This window comes from Oncorhynchus keta, chromosome 1, assembly GCF_023373465.1.
Source record: "Oncorhynchus keta strain PuntledgeMale-10-30-2019 chromosome 1, Oket_V2, whole genome shotgun sequence".
Taxonomy (NCBI): domain Eukaryota; kingdom Metazoa; phylum Chordata; class Actinopteri; order Salmoniformes; family Salmonidae; genus Oncorhynchus; species Oncorhynchus keta.
This window is the reverse complement of record NC_068421.1, coordinates 81037198-81058192: the sequence shown is the minus strand read 5'-3', so window position 1 is coordinate 81058192 and position 20995 is coordinate 81037198. Positions and strand designations below refer to the sequence as shown.

Sequence of the window (20995 nt, the reverse complement as noted above, 5' to 3'; positions counted from 1 at the left end):
CTTCCCCCAATTGTACCTTTATTATTCCCCGTAAACCCTACCACCCTTCCCCCAATTGTACCTTTATTATTCCCCGTAAACCCTACCACCCTTCCCCCAATTGTACCTTTATTATTCCCCGTAAACCCTACCACCCTTCCCCCAATTGTACCTTTATTATTCCCCGTAAACCCTACCACCCTTCCCCCAATTGTACCTTTATTATCCCCCGTAAACCCTACCACCCTTCCCCCAATTGTACCTTTATTATCCCCCGTAAACCCTACCACCCTTCCCCCAATTGTACCTTTATTATTCCCGTAAACCCTACCACCCTTCCCCCAATTGTACCTTTATTATCCCCCGTAAACCCTACCACCCTTCCCCCAATTGTACCTTTATTATCCCCCGTAAACCCTACCACCCTTCCCCCAATTGTACCTTTATTATTCCCCGTAAACCCTACCACCCTTCCCCCAATTGTACCTTTATTATCCCCCGTAAACCCTACCACCCTTCCCCCAATTGTACCTTTATTATCCCCCGTAAACCCTACCACCCTTCCCCCAATTGTACCTTTATTATCCCCGTAAACCCTACCCCCCTTCCCCCAATTGTACCTTTATTATCCCCCGTAAACCCTACCACCCTTCCCCCAATTGTACCTTTATTATCCCCCGTAAACCCTACCACCCTTCCCCCAATTGTACCTTTATTATCCCCCGTAAACCCTACCACCCTTCCCCCAATTGTACCTTTATTATCCCCCGTAAACCCTACCACCCTTCCCCCAATTGTACCTTTATTATCCCCCGTAAACCCTACCACCCTTCCCCCAATTGTACCTTTATTATTCCCCGTAAACCCTACCACCCTTCCCCCAATAAACAATAACACGGAGGCTTCTACCTTCAGTTTTATATTATACACATTTTACAGACAATCTATTTTACAATAGTTATATTTTGTTTGTTTTTAGTCCTTCCTCTATTTCTGATGTCCAAAATTTCTGATCCTATATACAGATTGTAAATTAAAGATAAACATTTTTGCTAAAATAATAATTATATTATTGATTGATTGACTACGGCTTTTCAAATCACCCATTATTGCTATCGGCAGCATTAGTTCTAGGCAAATGTTGCAATTCTTCAGCCAATCCTGGACCTGTGACCAAAAACGAGCTACATATGGACTTTACCAAAATAAATGATCTAATGACTCTGCCTCCTCACAGCAAAATCTGCAGAGCTGGGAAGATTCTATTGTTTGCAATAATTTTGCATTGTAATTTAAATGGTAAAATTAGATGTTTTGAATCCGGCATTGTTTTGCGTGTCAATTCATAAACCATGTGCCGTGGAATGGGTACATCGAAAAAAAATTGGTCCTAAAATGAAATTGGTAAATGTTTTTATTTATCACAATTTTTATTTATCACAATTTTCTTTAACCATTTAGGGGCCGACAGACAAGTTCCTTACTTTTTTCCTACTTGCCTCTTCCATTTTTGTGGTAATGCTGCAATTAGTTGGTTGTAATTTTGGGTAGAGCAGACATTTCCATATGTCTGTGTTTGCTGCATGTGTGACATAACTCCACCAGTCCTATTTATGATATAATTCACTAAAATTATACCTTTTTAAAAATTTCATAAAAAAAATATGTTGCAACCAACTTTCTAAGGCTTGTTTAAAAAATAATGATATTTTGGAGATGATTTCCTTTTCAAACTACTGAAAGTGAGCAGGTGTAATCTGAATAAAGGGAAAAGGGCTCTTCTTGAACATGGGGTGAGACATTCCTACTAATTTACTAGAGAACCAGTTTGGATTTAAGTATAACTTTTGTATGACTTATGCCTTTATTTTAATTTCTAACTGACCCCAAACTTTTGAACGGTATTGTACATGCAAAACCCAATACCGTACATCCAAAGACCAACTCAATCGCACACAAAGGCCTGGCAAACTACATCCCTAAACTCAGATCGTGAAATCCTTCACACACACCATACTGACTAATCCTCGTCTCCCTGCTCTCCTCAGCTCCCTGCCCCCCTACGGCCCTCAGCGTTCAGTCCTCTTGCAGCTCTGACAACATCTCTGTCTCCTGGGCGGCATCACATGGTTCCATCTCCTACATGGCTGTCGCCGTGAGCAACGAGGGTCACTGGTTGTCATGTAACACCAGCACAACAGCATGTGATATCTCAGGACTGTTGTGTGGACAGGAGTACCAAGTCTACGCTGCTGGAGTGGATAACACCTGTGTAGGAGCCAAAAGCAAAATGTACATTGTCAATACTGGTATGTGTTTTTCTGAAGACTGGGACTAGATCTTGGGATAGAAAAACCCCACCACTTGTTACTGTCCTATTTACTGTTAAGAACACATCATAACACAGCTATACTATTGGAACAGAGCGAGCTCTTTAAAATAAACTTTGGATTCAACGTACAATTCATTAGACAATCCCTTTGGTGATCCCCCTCTCTGACCCTCCTCTCTCTCCTCCCAGCTCCCTGTGTTCCCATGGACGTGCAGAATGTCCTGGACTGCTTATCAGGTGTCCTCACTATCACCTGGCAACAGAGCGGCTACACCCCAAACCACTACCACGCCGAACTCACGAGCAGCGAGGGTTTGCTGACCGTGTGCGACACGAATGTGACCACTTGTGTGGTTTCCAGAATGCAGTGCGGTCTGACCTACAGTGTTGTGGTGGTGGCTCACGACGATGTGTGCAACAGCTCCTACAGCCCCGCACAGCAGGTCACAGCAGGTAGGATTCACCTCTACTGAAACACACCATGGTCAATACTTATTGGCCATACATAGAAATAGTGGCATTCAGCGATATATTGATGACTACTAGAGAAATTAGTATCCTTGAGATACATTACAAAGTACTTAAAATAATCCTTCTTCACTATGACTAAAAGTATGTGGACACCTGCTCGTCGAACATCTCATTCCAAAATCATGGGCATTAATATGGAGTTGGTCCCCCCTTTGCTGCTATAACAGTCTCCTCTCTTCTGGGAAAGCTTTCCACTAGATGTTGGAACATTGCCGTAGGGACTTGCTCCATTCAGCCACAAGAGCATTCCAATTCATCCCGAAGGTGTTCGATGGGGTTCGGGGCTTTGTGCAGGCCAGTCAAGTTCTTCCACACCGATCTCAACAAACCATTTCTGTATGGACCTCGCTTTGTGCACGGTGGCATTGTCATGCTGAAACAGGATAAGGCATTCCCCAAACTGTTGACACTAAGTTGGAAGCACAGAATCGTCTAGAATGTCCTTGTATGCTGTAGCGTTAAGATTTCCCTTCACTGGAACTAAGGCGCCTAGCCCAAACTATGAAAAACATCCCCAGACCATTATTCCTTCTCCAGCAAACTTTACAGTTGGCACTATGCATTGGGACAGGTAGCGTTCTCCTGGCATCCTCCAAACAGAGATTTGTCCGTCGGACTGCCAGATGGTGAAGCGTGATTCATCACTCCAGAGAATGCGTTTACACTGCTCCAGAGTCCAATTGTGGCGAGCTTAACACCCCTCCAGCTGACGCTTGGCATTGCTCAAGGTGATCTTAGGCTTGTGTGTGGCTGCTCGGTCATGGAAACCCATTTCACTAAGCTCCCGACGAACAGTTATTGTACTGATGTTGCTTCTGGAGGCAGTTTGGAACTCGTTTTACGCACTGTGTTCACTTTAGCACTCGGCAGTCCCTTTCTGTGAGCTTGTGTGGCCTACCATTTTGCGGCTGAGCCGTTGTTGCTCCTAGACGTTTCCACTTCACAATAAAAGCACTTACAGTTGACCGGGGCAGCTCTAGGAGGGCAGAAATTTGACGAACTGACTTGTTGGAAAGGTGGCATCCTATGACGGAGCCATGTTGAAAGTCACTGAGCTCACTGAGTATACTTTTGTATATATCTGCCTCTCTCTTCTCTTATTTTATCTTCTATTCTCTCCTGTTCTCTTCTTCCCCCTCTCAGCTCCCTGCCCTCCAGATGCAATCAGTGCCGTGGTGGACTGTGCCACCAACGTTGTCACGGTAACCTGGGACAACAGCGTTGCCGAGGTGCTGTACACAGTTACTGCTGAATGTCCCAGTGGTCAGCACTATACCTGCAACGTCACGGGAATGGGCTGTGACCTCAGCACCCTGTCATGTGGCACAGAGTACAATGTGACTGTCACCCCGTCACATGGCGGTTGTGTCGGTGTCAACACACCGTCTCAGCTGGTCAAGACAGGTAGGGATCAATCAATCAATTAGTCAATCAGTTAGATGTCTGTAATTACATGTCAGTGACATTTCTGTACATCTGCATAAATACTCGTGAACCCGACACACACATAAACACAGACACACTGCTCTCTCTCTCCTTGTAGCGCCCTGCGTACCCCGCCTCACCGAGGTAGAGATGGACTGTCTATCAGATTCCGCCTGGGTGGTATGGGAGGAGTCCGCGGGTTCCGAGCTTTACGTTGCCGTGGCGACGGACAGCCAGGGGCAGACGTTTGAGTGTAACTCAACCAACAGTAACACGTGCGCTGTGCCAGATCTGCACTGCGGACTTCACTTTACCTTTACCCTCACCGCCTTAGACCAACAGTGCTCCAGCGCACCTAGCAACGCTGTGGTGTCCGAGACAGGTGAGAGACTGACGTACTTAATGCATGAGGGTTGTTAACATTTATATTGAAGTAGCTGAAATGTATATTTAGCAGTATATTGTCCTAGTGACATTTATATTGAAGTAGCTGAAATGTATATTTAGCAGTATATTGTCCTAGTGACATTTATATTGAAGTAGCTGAAATGTATATTTAGCAGTATATTGTCCTAGTGACATTTATATTGAAGTAGCTCAAATGTATATTTAGCAGTATATTGTCCTAGTGACATTTATATTTGTTTGGCATTTTGGCATTTTTCACAGTGTTTGGTTGTACCACCTGTGTATACTGTATGTGCACCTCACTGAATCTCTGTCCTCCATCCCACCCAGCCCCTTGCCCTCCCCAAGACACGCAGACCAAGGTGGGTTGTGAGAACCATATGGTGAGTGTGTCCTGGACCCCCAGCGTGGGAGCTCTGATGTACACGGCCACCCTGGAGCGCACAGACGGAGAGACCACCTTCTGCACCACCGATGGGACAGGATGTGACATCACACAGCTGCCCTGCGGAGAGACGTACATCCTGGCGGTAACCGCTGAGGGACGCACCTGTAACACCTCGGAGAGCATGGGGACTATTGTCAGAACAGGTACGCACACACACGCACACACGTTTCTATCCTTGTGAGGACCTTGACAAAACACCTACTAACTGAGGACCAGTCTATCTATATTTAGCCACTCCACTGTCAGAGCTATTAGAACATAATTTTGTAGTCACAACAGTTACATATCTGACACAGACAGAGTACATATTAAGAAGTAGTATGGGCACTCAACAATTCACCAAAAGCCATAGACCAGATCCCATTATAAACATCTCTCAGTCATGGCTTTACAGTGTTACTGAATGAAAGTGACTTTAGTTCTATTCTTCCCCACAGTACCCTGCACACCCCAGAGTCTGCAGGCCAGTGTGAGCTGCAGCAGTAATGTGGCCAATATGATGTGGAACACCAGCCGTGGGGGTCAACTCTACTCTGTAGAGGCTACCGGAACCGACGGACACGTTGCAGGATGCATGTCCCATGAGACCCACTGTGATCTCACCGGCCTGCACTGCGGCCAGCACTACACCGCCACCATGGTGGCACTAGACACTGACTGCACCAGCCCTGTGAGTGACACTGTGGAGCTCAAGACAGGTGAGCTCACAACACACATATGGGAAAATGTAGAGACACTTTATAAGCAGACAGTTGAAGTCAGAAGTCTACATACATTTAGGTTGGGGTCATTAAAACTCATTTTTCAACCACTCTCCAAATTTCTTGTTAACAAACTATAGTTTTGGCAAGTCGGTTAGGACATCTACTTTGTGCATGACACAAGTAATCTTTCCAACAATAGTTTACAGACACATTATTACACTTATAATTCACTGTATTACAATTCCAGTCAGTCAGATGTTTACATACACTAAGTTCACTGTGCCTTTAAACAGTTTGGAAAATTCCAGAAAATTCCATCATGGCTTTAGAAGCTTCTGATAGGCTAATTGACATCATTTGAGCCAATTGAAGGTCGACCTGTGGATGTATTTCAAGGCCTACCTTCAAACTCAATGCCTCTTTGCTTGACATCATGGGAAAATCAAAATAAATCAGCCAAGACCTCAGAAAAATCAGCCAAGAACTCCACAAGTCTGGTTCATCCTTGGGAGCAATTTCTAAATGCCTGAACGTACCACGTTCATCTGTACAAACAATAGTACCCAAGTATAAACATCATGGGACCACGCAGAAATCATACCGCTCAGGAAGGAGACGCATTCGGTCTCCTTGAGATAAATGTACTTTGGTGCGAAAAGTACAAATCAATCCCAGAACAACAGCAAAGGACCTTGGAAAGATGCTGGAGGAAACAGATAGAAAAGTATTTATTTATTTCACCTTTATTTAACCAGGTAGGCTAGTTGAGAACAAGTTCTCATTTGCAACTGCGACCTGGCCAAGATAAAGCATAGCAGTGTGAACAGACAACACAGAGTTACACATGGAGTAAACAATAAACAAGTCAATAACACAGTAGAACAAAAAGGGGGAGTCTATATACAATGTGTGCAAAAGGCATGAGGAGGTAGGCGAATAATTACAATTTTGCAGATTAACACTGGAGTGATAAATGATCAGATGGTCATGTACAGGTAGAGATATTGGTGTGCAAAAGAGCAGAAAAGTAAATAAATAAAAACAGTATGGGAATGAGGTAGGTGAAAATGGGTGGGCTATTTACCAATAGACTATGTACAGCTGCAGCGATCGGTTAGCTGCTCAGATAGCTGATGTTTGAAGTTGGTGAGGGAGATAAAAGTCTCCAGCTTCAGCGATTTTTGCAGTTCGTTCCAGTCACAGGCAGCAGAGTACTGGAACGAAAGGCGGCCAAATGAGGTGTTGGCTTTAGGGATGATCAGTGAGATACACCTGCTGGAGCGTGTGCTACGGATGGGTGTTGCCATCGTGACCGGTGAACTGAGATAAGGCGGAGCTTTACCTAGCATGGACTTGGAGATGACCTGGAGCCAGTGGGTCTGGCGACGAATATGTAGCGAGGGCCAGCTGACTAGAGCATACAAGTCGCAGTGGTGGGTGGTATAAGGTGCTTTAGTGACAAAACGGATGGCACTGTGATAGACTGCATCCAGTTTGCTGAGTAGAGTGTTGGAAGCCATTTTGTAGATGACATCGCCGAAGTCGAGGATCGGTAGGATAGTCAGTTTTACTAAGGTAAGCTTGGCGGCGTGAGTGAAGGAGGCTTTGTTGCGGAATAGAAAGCCGACTCTTGATTCGATTTGATTTTCGATTGTAGATGTTTGATATGAGTCTGGAAGGAGAGTTTGCAGTCTAGCCAGACACCTAGGTACTTATAGATGTCCACATATTCAAGGTCGGAACCATCCAGGGTGGTGATGCTAGTCGGGCATGCGGGTGCAGGCAGCGATCGGTTGAAAAGCATGCATTTGGTTTTACTAGCGTTTAAGAGCAGTTGGAGGCCACGGAAGGAGTGTTGTATGGCATTGAAGCTCGTTTGGAGGTTAGCTGCGGCCGAAAGTATATAGAATGCTGTCGTCTGCGTAGAGGTGGATCAGGGAATCGCCCGCAGCAAGAGCAACATCATTGATATATACAGAGAAAAGAGTCGGCCCGAGAATTGAACCCTGTGGCACCCCCATAGAAACTGCCAGAGGACCGGACAGCATGCCCTCCGATTTGACACACTGAACTCTGTCTGCAAAGTAATTGGTGAACCAGGCAAGGCAGTCATCCGAAAAACCGAGGCTACTGAGTCTGCCGATAAGAATATGGTGATTGACAGAGTCGAAAGCCTTGGCAAGGTCGATGAAGACGGCTGCACAGTACTGTCTTTTATCGATGGCGGTTATGATATCGTTTAGTACCTTGAGTGTGGCTGAGGTGCACCCGTGACCGGCTCGGAAACCAGATTGCACAGCGGAGAAGGTACGGTGGGATTCGAGATGGTCTATATCCACAGTAAAACTAATCCTATATCGACATAACCTGAAAGGCCGCTCAGCAAGAAAGGAGCCACTGCTCCAAATCTCCACAAAAAAGCTAGTACGGTTTGCGTCTGCACATGGGGACAAAGATCGTACTTTTTGGAGAAATGTCCTCTGGTCCGATGAAACAAAATAGAACGTTTTGGCCATAATGACCATCATTATGTTTGGAGGAAAAACGGGGAGGCTTGCAAGCCGAAGAACACCATCCCAACCGTGAAGCACGGGGGTGGCACCATCATGTTGTGGGGGTGCTTTGATGCAGGAGGGACTGGTGCACTTCACAAAATAGATGGCATCATGAGGGAGGACAATTATGTGAATATATTGAAGCAAGACATCAGTCAGGAAGTTAAAGCTCGGTCGCAAATGGGTCTTCCAAATGGACAATGACCCAAAGCATAATTCCAAAGTTGTGGCAAAATGGCTTGAGGACAACAAAGTCAAGGTATTGTATTGGCCATCATAAAGCCCTTACCTCAATACTATAGACAATTTGTGGGCAGAACTGAAAAAGCGTGTGCGAGCAAGGAGGCCTACAAACCTGACTCAGTTACACCAGCTCTGTCAAGAGGAATGGGCCAAAATTCTCCCAACTTACTGTGGAAAGCTTGTGGAAGGCTACCCAAAATGTTTGACCCAAGTTTAACAATTGAAAGGCAATGCTACCAAATACTAATTGAGTGTATGTAAACTTCTTACCCACTGGGAATGTGATGAAAGAAATAAAAGCTGAAATAAATCATTCTCTCTACTATTATTCTGACATTTCACATTCTTAAATAAAGTGGTGATCCTAGCTGACCTAAGACAGGGAATTTTTACTAGAATTAAATGTCAGTAATTGTGAAAAACGGGGTTTAAATGTATTTGGCTAAGGTGTATGTAAACTTCCGACTTCAACTGTAGATATTCATAAACACTCACAGCGATGTAAAAAAATCCAGCCCATTGGTGAACACTCATATAACACGCATACACTACATAGTACACCGCACACTAAGCCCTGATGTATCACCCTAAACCCAAACCTAACCATGTCCCTGTCTATCCCTCTACCCCTTCAGCACCCTGCATTCCTGCCACTGTGTCCACTGTGATGGACTGTACAGCCAACGCCATGCACGTGTCGTGGTCTAAGAGCTCGGGGGCTGACTCCTACATAGCCACCCTGCAGGACAGCGACGGAAGCTCCACCACCTGTCAAGCCCTGAGTGGAGCAGCCTCCTGTAACGTCACCACACTCAGCTGTGGTCAGATCTACCATGTCACTGTAGCTGCCTCCGACGGATCATGCAGCAGCCCATCTACTGATGTCACCGACACCCACGCAGGTAGGAAGGGATAAGGAAGTCTCACACACAGTCCCTCTATCTAGAGGGAACCATACTTAGGTCAGTCTGTCAGTCTGCAGTCAAACATACATTTTCCTGAATATCCATTTCAGGGCCGTTTTGTTCACCATTTATATCAATGTTGTAGGCAAAGCACTGAAAAACTGAACCTATATGACTTATATTTGACCTAACTTGTACTTCTGAGACGACTCTCTTCCTCTATCCTTCTCTCTCTTCCACCAGCACCCTGTGCGCCTCGTAACATTGAGACAGTGATGGACTGCGAGGCCCGTGTTGCCATGGTGTCCTGGTCTATGAGTGCCGGGACTGTGTCCTACGTGGCTACAGCCACCACCCTGTCCGGCCACGCCGTCACCTGTGAGACCAGCAACACCTTCTGTGAGCTGGGGGGCCTGGCTTGCGGAGAGAGTTACTCTGTGTCTGTACAGGCCTGGGGAGAGAGCTGCAGTAGCATGGCTACGATGACAGCACAACTGGTCACTGGTCAGTTGATGCTTCCTCCATGTTATTGTATATCAACCTGACAAAAAAATACTTTAGAATGTAATGATATTTACCGGTAACTTACAGAATAAAGGAAATACCTACATAAAGCGTCTTAGTAGGGCGTTGGGCCACCACAAGCCAGAACAACTTCAATGCACCTTGGCATAGATTCTATATGTGTCTGGAACTCTATTAAAGGGATGCATCACCATTATTCCACAATAAATTTCATAATTTGATGTGTTGTTGGTGGTGCTGGACAACGCTGTAGTGCTGAGTGATTAACTGACATTATAGTTATTTTTCATTTTTTAAACAACTAATTGACCGATGTCAGTTCAATTATTTGAATTCCACTTTGCTCTATTTTTTCTGTGAGCTCAATGTGCAGATCAAACCTGCACTGTACGTTGTAGTAGAGAGTTGTAGTTTTCAACAGACTAATATTCTACATAGTTTAGCGTAGAAAATGTGGTATTAACTACAATGACCATAATCCATTGCATCTCTGCTTACACTTGTTCGGTCTATGCGGAGCAGATATGGAGACTGATAGAAGAAAGAACACATGATTGAGAGAGATAGAAATAAGTTTCTTCGCAAGGGATTGATAGTTGGTATTCAGAAGTCATAAAAGTATGCCTTATTTACTTTGAATAATTACTAAAATAGTGATTTTGTCAGACAGCATAGGCAGCAGCTCTATAGAGATGAGATGATGACTTGGAATTAAATAATAGTCATCATATAAAACAAATATACACAAATTGAAATATTTGATTAAAGTAATGTGATTCTTTTTATTTCACCTTTATTTAACGAGGTAGGCTAGTTGAGAACAAGTTCTCATTTACAAATGCGACCTGGCCAAGATAAAGCAAAGCAGTGCTACACAGACAACAACACAGAGTTAAACATGGAATAAACAAACATGCAGTCAATAATACAGTAGAAAATGTATATATACAGTGTGTGCAAATGAGGTAGGATAAGGGGGGTGAGGCAATAAATAGGCCATAGTGGCAAAATAATTACAATATAGCAATTAAACACTGGAGTGATAGATGTGCAGAAGATGAGTGTGCAAGTAAAGATACTGGGGTGCAAAGGAGCAGAATAAACTAAATAAATAACAGTATGGGGATGAGGTAGTTGGATGGGCTATTTACAGATGGGCTATGTACAGGTGCAGTGATCTGTGAGCTGCACTGACAGCTGGTGCTTAAAGTTAATGAGGGAGGGAGATATGAGTCTCCAGCTTCAGTGATTTTTGCAGTTTGTTCCAGTCATTGGCAGCAGAGAACTGGAAGGAAAGGCAGCCAAAGGAGGAATTGGCTTTTGGGATGACCAGTGAGATATACCTGCTGGAGCACGTGCTACGAGTGGGTGCTGCTATGGTGACCAGTGAGCTGAGATAAGTTGGGGCTTTACCTAGCAAAGACTTACAGATGACCTAGAGCCAGTGGGTTTGGCAACGAATATGAAGCGAGGGCCAGCCAACAAGAGCATACAGGTCGCAGTGGTGGGTAGTATATGGGGCTTTGGTGACAAAAACAGATGGCACTGTGATAGACTGCATCCAATTTGCTGAGTAGTGTTGGAGACTATTTTGTAAATGACATCGCCAAAGTCAAGAATCAGTAGGATAGTCAGTTTTACGAGGGTATGTTTGGCAGCATGAGTGAAGGATGCTTTGTTGCGAAATAGAAAGCTGATTCTAGATTTAATTTTGGATTGGAGATGCTTAATGTGAGTCTGGAAGGAGAGTTTACAGTCTAACCAGACACCTGGGTATTTATAGTTGTCCACATATTCTAAGTCAGAGCGGTCCAGAATAGTGATGTTGGACGGGCGGGCAGGTGTGGGCAGCGATCGGTTGAAGAGCAAGCATTTAGTTTTCCTTCCATTTAAGAGCAGTTGGAGGCCACGGAAGGAGAGTTGTATGACATTGAAGCTCATGTGGAGGTTAGTTAACACAGTGTGCAAAGAAGAATAAATGATGGTTATTAAGTGATAAGCAGTAATGGGCAGTTACTGCCAATTGTATTGTTTTATTCAGTGTTGTTGCAGAATTCAACCCACATAATACATAGTGCATTTTAATGTTAAAAAACAACAACATTGAAACCGAAATCGAAAACCGGGATCATTTTTTTATTATCAAACCGAAACGACTTCAAAAAGCACTAACCGCTCAGCACTAAAACGACATCTCAGGCGCCGCTCCAGAATCTCCCATAAGTATTAAATTGGGTTGAGATGTGGTGACTGAGACGGCCATGGCATATGGTTCACGTCATTTTCAAGCTCATCAAACCGTTCAGTGACCATTCGTGCCCTGTGGATGGGGGTATTGTCATCCTATGGGGGAATAGCCATGGTAGCCAAAATAATGGGCTGGCCAGCATTTTTATACATGACCCTAAGCATGATGGGATGTTAATTGCTTAATTAACTCAGTAACCACACCATGTGTGGAAGCAACTGCTTTCAATACACTTTGTATCCCTCATTTACTCAAGTGTTTCCGTTATTTGGGCAGTTACCGATACACTAAACCTTCTACATGTGGTATAATATTGCAATCAGATCCATGCGATGAGATCTCCCCACTTCCAAGTCTACCTTATCTTGTCTGTTCTCAGAGCCCTGTGTACCTTTCCACCTGAGTGCTAAGTACAGCCTGACCATAGGCCAGGTGTTGTGGGACGTGAGTCAGGGTGCTACACTGTACAGCGCTGAGGCAGTGACGGAGGAGGGTCACCTTATTAGCTGCAACACCAGTGACACCTACTGTGCCCTCTACAACATGGCCTGTAGCCAGGTGTACAACGTCACCGTCACCGCACACAACAACATCTGCCAAGGCATGGCTACGTCCAAGTCTATCAACCTCAAGACAGGTGAGTCCCTCTCTCCCTCTCTCCCCCTCCTAGCTATGATAATACATAATACCCTACCCAGCTATAACACGTAGACCAGTATAATGTAATGTACCACCGTGGCTGCTGGATACACTCACATCTTCATATTATATTTTCATTTGAAACAGTATTTTGAAATTTTTCGAAGCAGCCAGACCATCTGCATCGTTATCCATGGTGTCCCTTGTTGTGTGTGTTTCAGAGCCCTGTCCTCCCAACAATGTAGAGACAAGTGTTGACTGCGAGACTGGAACAGGCGCTATTTCCTGGGAGTTGAGCGTTGGGGCAGTGGGATACATAGCATTCTTCAACGGACGCAATGGAGACTCTCTGTCCTGCCACACCTTGGCACACCACACTTCCTGTAGGGTAGAGGGACTGAACTGTGGCACAGTTTACTACGCCCGCGTCAGAGCCCTGGGGGACACTCTTAATAGCACCGACTCTACCACTGTTCTGCTGGCCTCAGGTCAGTAACATAGCAAGGGAACATTCCTTTAGTGGTGAGTACTGAAACAAATCTGAGATCAGGGACCTTATGTCTCAAGCATCTCAGAGTAGGAGAGCTGATTTAGGATCAGGTCCCTCATGTCCATATAATCTTATTGAAAATGCTAAACTGATCTTAGATCAGTACTCTGAAACACTTGATACATAAAGCCCCAGTATAATTGCCATTAAGAAAATTCACTGGATATAGTAGACAATAGAAAAAAGATAAAGTACTAACGAGTTTCTCCGTCCCGTCCCCAGCTCCCTGTGTCCCCGCCAGCATGGAGGCAGAGGTGGACTGTGATAACGCCACGGCCCTGGTGACCTGGGGCTGGAGCAATGGAGCCCAGTCCTACATCCTCACTGCTTTAGGCAGCGACGGGCACCAGGCCTCCTGCCACACAGAGGATAATTACTGCAACATGACCGAGCTGGCCTGTGGTGAGGACTACGAAATCACCCTGGCCGCCATCAACCACAACTGCCAGGTGGAGACCCTGTCTGGGGTCAGCTTCAGCACACGTGAGTAGAGAGCACGGACACAGGAGCCTCAAACACTATTTATAAATAGAGGTTTATTGAGGAAAGTTGTTCTCTTACTTGCAATGACTGATATGTTGTAGTTTATCTGCCTTAGTTGAATGCACTGACTATAAATCACTCTGGATAAGAGCGTCTGCTAAAAGACCAAAATGTTCATTAAAGAAATAGAGCTGTGGTCACTAAATCACAGAATTGTCATAACTATTGTTGGATGCATGTGCAATACAGTGCTCTAGTATCTACTAGCGCTAGTGTGTCATAGAAACCTGTACTGCGGTGCAGGTCTTTAGTGCCCTGTAATGCCTGTATGGTAATGTACAATAAGTTACCCTACTGTACAAACTCTCACATGTTCTGTATACTGACTCAATTTGACCTATGACCCTTAGGTCCCTGCCCCCCCCTGCATGTGGGAGTGGACCTGCAATGTGGGACCCACACTGCCACCTTGTCCTGGGAGCAGAGAGAAGGGCTGCAGTTCTATGTTGCTAGCGCCACCTCCAGGGCTGGAGGATCTACTGGGTCCTGCAACACTAGCAGCTCTAGCTGCCAGTTCCCTGCTCTGGACTGTGGGGAGACCTACAGCTTCACTGTGACCGCCCACAGCAGCCTGTGTCAGAGTGAACTCAGCAGCACTGTCGAGATCAAAACAGGTAAGACTTTTTCACCTGGTCAATCTACCTGTCAATCCCCTACTCTTCTACAATCTCTCACTGTTGTCATGTCCCTCTTACATGTGCCTTATGTTGCACAATTCTGTGTATTCTGTACGTTTGATCAATTACGCACCTCCCAGCACTGACAATTCTATGATCAAAGAACAAAATGTACATACATTTATGTAGCAATATTCTTCACGCTATCAACAATTCAAAATTCAATGCAATAAAGTCCCCAACCCAACCTTTCCCTTTTACCTGCGTAGAACCTTGCCAGCCAGACCAGGTGACAGCTACAGGGTCATGCGACAGTGAGACAATGGTGGTTGTGGCGTGGGCCGAGGCCGAGGGGGCGGTGATCTACATGGTGACGGCCATGGGAGACCTGGGATACATGACAGCGTTCCAGACCAATGAAAGCAGCCTGGAGGCGGAGCTGCCCTGCGGACAGACCTACAGCTTCACTGTGATTGGCCAGGACGAAAGTTGTGATAGCCCAATCAGTGATGCTGCAGAGTTCAGGACTGGTACGTGGAGATATTTAATAACTTCACAGAAATACACTCCTTATGTTTAGTGTTAAGTAAAGCAGGCTACGTATAATCTACTAACATGCTATGTATCTCATGGTCTAGATCTAGCCTATGTCCGTCCGTGCAGGTGCACAGCTCAATTCTGTCTCCATGTGTGGGCCTTGATTATGGAAGCACATTCATGCCAAAACAAATCCAAACAAAGACTTTGCATCTGTTTACATACCTGGTCTCCTCCTGCAGCTATGACAGTATGTTGTCTAGGGCCAGGCTATAATTCAATTCAAGGGACTTTATTGGCATGGGAAACATATGTTTACATTGCCAAAGCAAGTGAAGTGGAATGGATAAACAAAAGTGAAATAAAAAATAAAAAGTGAACAGAAAATATTACAGTCACACAAGTCTATATGAATGTTGTGTTTCTGTCCCCAGCCCCCTGTGTTCCCCAGCATGTGGAGAGCTACACTGTGTGTGAGAACAGCCTGGGCTCAGTGAGCTGGGCCGAGAGCGAAGGGGCGGAGTCCTACACCGCTGTCGCTGTCGGAACAGACGGCCACACCCACATGTGCACCACCAACTCTACCAGCTGCACCTGGGAGGACCTGCACTGTGGAGACCTCTACACCGTCCACGTCATCTCCAACGACTACCTGTGCAGCAGCTCCCCTAGCAACAGCACCACCGTACGCACAGGTAGGCACGACACACACCTACTCAGTCATACTATTGTCCCAGTTACCCCTTGTCTGTGGCACAGTTTTACCCACCACAGTTACCCACGTCTCCCCCATTGCCCAAATATTCATCATGTTGGTGTTTAACTGTCTTGTTTTGTTATCTTCCACAGCTCCCTGCGTGCCCCAGAATCTGGTGCCCACTCTGGACTGTGGCAGGAGGGTTGGCTCCCTGACCTGGGACCTGAGCCACGGTGCCGACTTCTACATGGTGACTGCAGAGACCAACGCCGGCCACAAGGTGGAGCTGAGCACCAATGACACCAACGCTTACATCTCAGAGTTCCAGTGTGGTCAGGAGTACTACCTGTCTGCCCAGGCAGTGGATTCAGAGTGCAGGAGTGCACCCTCCCCCCCTGCAACACTCAGGACAGGTACATAACATCACACCCAGCCCACCTGCAACACTCAGGACAGGTACATAACATCACACCCAGCCCACCTTCAACACTCAGGACAGGTACATAACATCACACCCAGCCCACCTTCAACACTCAGGACAGGTACATAACATCACACCCAGCCCACCTTCAACACTCAGGACAGGTACGTAACATCACACCCAGCCCACCTTCAACACTCAGGACAGGTACATAACATCACACCCAGCCCACCTGCAACACTCAGGACAGGTACATAACATCACACCCAGCCCACCTGCAACACTCAGGACAGGTACATAACATCACACCCAGCCCACCTGCAACACTCAGGACAGGTACGTAACATCACACCCAGCCCACCTTCAACACTCAGGACAGGTACGTAACATCACACCCAGCCCACCTGCAACACTCAGGACAGGTACATAACATCACACCCAGCCCACCTTCAACACTCAGGACAGGTACGTAACATCACACCCAGCCCACCTGCAACACTCAGGACAGGTACACAACATCACACCCAGCCCACCTTCAACACTCAGGACAGGTACATAACATCACACCCAGCCCACCTGCAACACTCAGGACAGGTACATAACATCACACCCAGCCCACCTTCAACACTCAGGACAGGTACATAACATCACACCCAGCCCACCTTCAACACTCAGGACAGGTACATAACATCACACCCAGCCCACCTTCAACACTCAGGACAGGTACATAACATCACACCCAGCCCACCTGCAACACTCAGGACAGGTACATAACATCACACCCAGCCCACCTGCGACACTCAGGACAGGTACATAACATCACACCCAGCCCACCTGCAACACTCAGGACAGGTACGTAACATCACACCCAGCCCACCTTCAACACTCAGGACAGGTACATAACATCACACCCAGCCCACCTTCAACACTCAGGACAGGTACATAACATCACACCCAGCCCACCTGCAACACTCAGGACAGGTACGTAACATCACACCCAGCCCACCTTCAACACTCAGGACAGGTACATAACATCACACCCAGCCCACCTTCAACACTCAGGACAGGTACATAACATCACACCCAGCCCACCTGCAACACTCAGGACAGGTACATAACATCACACCCAGCCCATCTGCAACACTCAGGACAGGTACATAACATCACACCCAGCCCACCTTCAACACTCTGGACAGGTACATAACATCACACCCAGCCCACCTGCAACACTCAGGACAGGTACATAACATCACACCCAGCCCACCTGCAACACTCAGGACAGGTACATAACATCACACCCAGCCCACCTGCAACACTCAGGACAGGTACATAACATCACACCCAGCCCACCTGCAACACTCAGGACAGGTACGTAACATCACACCCATCCCACCTTCAACACTCAGGACAGGTACATAACATCACACCCAGCCCACCTTCAACACTCAGGACAGGTACGTAACATCACACCCAGCCCACCTTCAACACTCAGGACAGGTACGTAACATCACACCCAGCCCACCTTCAACACTCAGGACAGGTACATAACATCACACCCAGCCCACCTGCAACACTCAGGACAGGTACATAACATCACACCCAGCCCACCTTCAACACTCAGGACAGGTACATAACATCACACCCAGCCCACCTTCAACACTCAGGACAGGTACATAACATCACACCCAGCCCACCTGCAACACTCAGGACAGGTACATAACATCACACCCAGCCCACCTTCAACACTCAGGACAGGTACATAACATCACACCCAGCCCACCTGCAACACTCAGGACAGGTACGTAACATCACACCCAGCCCACCTTCAACACTCAGGACAGGTACATAACATCACACCCAGCCCACCTGCAACACTCAGGACAGGTACATAACATCACACCCAGCCCACCTGCAACACTCAGGACAGGTACATAACATCACACCCAGCCCACCTTCAACACTCAGGACAGGTACATAACATCACACCCAGCCCACCTTCAACACTCAGGACAGGTACGTAACATCACACCCAGCCCACCTTCAACACTCAGGACAGGTACATAACATCACACCCAGCCCACCTTCAACACTCAGGACAGGTACATAACATCACACCCAGCCCACCTTCAACACTCAGGACAGGTACATAACATCACACCCAGCCCACCTGCAACACTCAGGACAGGTACATAACATCACACCCAGCCCACCTTCAACACTCAGCACAGGTACATAACATCACACCCAGCCCACCTGCAACACTCAGGACAGGTACATAACATCACACCCAGCCCACCTGCAACACTCAGGACAGGTACATAACATCACACCCAGCCCACCTTCAACACTCAGGACAGGTACATAACATCACACCCAGCCCACCTGCAACACTCAGGACAGGTACATAACATCACACCCAGCCCACCTGCACGACACAGATGTCATACATACACTCACAGACACTGTGTAGAACAATTAGTTACAGACAGGTACTGTGACAGGTGCTACACTGTTATTAAGCACGCCAATGTAACCATAAACAAACGCAGGTTGACATTTATTGGGATGAATCTTGTCCTGGAAGCAGCTTTGCAGGGTGGTCACAAGCAGGCCTAGCCAAAAAGTCATAAACCTAACCCTAAACTTAACCCTAACCACACAGCTAACCTTATGCCTAACCCTAATTAAGAACAAAAAGCACATTTTGGCCAATTTTGACTTTGTGGCTGGTCCATCAAGCGGATACTGCTCAGCTCTGCCTCCAGAACAATACAATATTCATTCCAATAAATGTCAACTTGCTAAACAAACATGTCCACTTTCACCAAGCACACCTGTATGCCTTCTTAAAGATTTTAATCTGTGCATAACTCATATTCTTTTCATCTTCCCTCCTTCAGAGCCCTGCAATCCCACCTCCATCTCTAGTGCGATGGACTGTCTGTCCAACATCGCCGTGGTAATGTGGGCGGTGTCCGACGGTGGAGCCGAGTACTACACCGCCACGGTGGAACACGAGGACGGCCAATCAAAGAGCTGCATGTCGTCCAGCTTCCAGTGCGGCATGCCGGACCTGCGCTGTGGCCAGAACTATACCGTTACCGTCACCGCATCCAACCAACATTGTCACTCCGACCCCAGTGTCGTCAACACCCTGACCACAGGTGAGACAGACCACAGGACACTTCAACACAAGAGAGAAAGACCAGACTAGCAGAAGAGAGGTCCTTGCACAACTAACAAACTAAGAGACCATGCTAAACCGTGATAGAAATAAACATGTCACATATGGACCAGAGACCAGGCAGGGTACAGAGGTCTCTGAATCCACATCCAAAGACTACCAAAACGCATATGTTCCCTCTCAAAAGATTAACCCTTCTCGGTCCCTCTCCACAGTTCCCTGTGTCCCTACCCATGTTGTGGCCGTTATGGACTGTTCTGACAACACAGCCTCAGTGACCTGGAGCCCCACCCAGGGCGCGCTGTCCTACAGAGCCGTGGCTCAAAGCCCCCGCGGCGCTCTCTCCTCCTGCGAGAGCACTGACCCACAATGCATCCTGGCCAACCTGATCTGCGGAGTGCCCTACACCGTGCAGGTGGTGGCGGTGAACGATCGCTGCTCCAGCCTGCCCAGCCACTTGGCAGAGTTCCAGACAGGTGAGATACTGTACACACCAGGTAGTACCTGTACACTGCATACACAGTCAGAACACAGCACATAGTAGGTCTAACTGTACACACCAGGTAGTACCTGTACACTGCATACACAGTCAGAACACAGAGCACATAGTAGGTCTAACTGTACACACCAGGTAGTACCTGTACACTGCATACACAGTCAGAACACAGAGCACACAGTAGGTCTAACTGTACACACCAGGTAGTACTTGTACACTGCATACACAGTCAGAACACAGAGCACATAGTAGGTCTAACTGTACACACCAGGTAGTACCTGTACACTGCATACACAGTCAGAACACAGAGCACACAGTAGGTCTAACTGTACACACCAGGTAGTACCTGTACACTGCATACACAGTCAGAACACAGAGCACACAGTAGGTCTAACTGTACACACCAGGTAGTACCTGTACACTGCATACACAGTCAGAACACAGAGCACACAGTAGGTCTAACTGTACACACCAGGTAGTACCTGTACACTGCATACACAGTCAGAACACAGAGCACATAGTAGGTCTAACTGTACTCAATAGGTCAAACAGCCCAGGTTGATACTGTAGAAGTTCGGCCGATAGAAAAATCACCTCATCTCACCTTTAGTCTCACCCAAACACCTTATATATAATTCTCTCATTTACGGTGGGTCTTCCACACTCTAGTGTCTACCAATGTATTATTCTCCCAATGTACTATTCATCACTTTCCCACTCATACGACGCTCCTCTCCCCTGCAGTCCCCTGTACTCCTGAGATCACTGGGGTTCTCCTGGACTGCTACACAGACTCAGTTCTGCTGGAGTGGGCCTACGCTGAGGGAGCTGTGACCTACACCGCCACGGCTCAGTCAGGGGACGAACAGACAGCCACCTGCAACACAAACCACACCAACTGTGAACTTATGGAGTTAGCCTGTGGACAGACATACACTGTCATCTTGAGGGCATCTGATGGCCAGTGTGACAGCTTCCCGAGCACCAGCATGAAAGTGTCATCAGGTG

The 20995-nt window shown here is 46.8% G+C and overlaps 1 protein-coding gene across 1 annotated transcript in view; it reads left to right on the top strand.

The window, feature by feature from the left end:
* Nucleotides 1-20995, top strand: part of LOC118383308 (uncharacterized) — a 74408-nt gene that overhangs the window by 37778 nt on the left and 15635 nt on the right. Inside the window, exons 19-36 of the mRNA XM_052461937.1 lie at nt 2028-2288; nt 2501-2764; nt 3986-4246; nt 4386-4649; nt 5006-5266; nt 5561-5821; nt 9261-9527; nt 9774-10034; nt 12683-12940; nt 13164-13430; nt 13715-13975; nt 14386-14649; nt 14922-15182; nt 15624-15884; nt 16039-16299; nt 19208-19471; nt 19707-19967; nt 20732-20992. Of these exons, the coding sequence (XP_052317897.1) occupies nt 2028-2288; nt 2501-2764; nt 3986-4246; nt 4386-4649; nt 5006-5266; nt 5561-5821; nt 9261-9527; nt 9774-10034; nt 12683-12940; nt 13164-13430; nt 13715-13975; nt 14386-14649; nt 14922-15182; nt 15624-15884; nt 16039-16299; nt 19208-19471; nt 19707-19967; nt 20732-20992 (4719 nt within the window). The remainder of the gene's footprint in view (nt 1-2027; nt 2289-2500; nt 2765-3985; nt 4247-4385; nt 4650-5005; nt 5267-5560; nt 5822-9260; nt 9528-9773; nt 10035-12682; nt 12941-13163; nt 13431-13714; nt 13976-14385; nt 14650-14921; nt 15183-15623; nt 15885-16038; nt 16300-19207; nt 19472-19706; nt 19968-20731; nt 20993-20995) is intronic.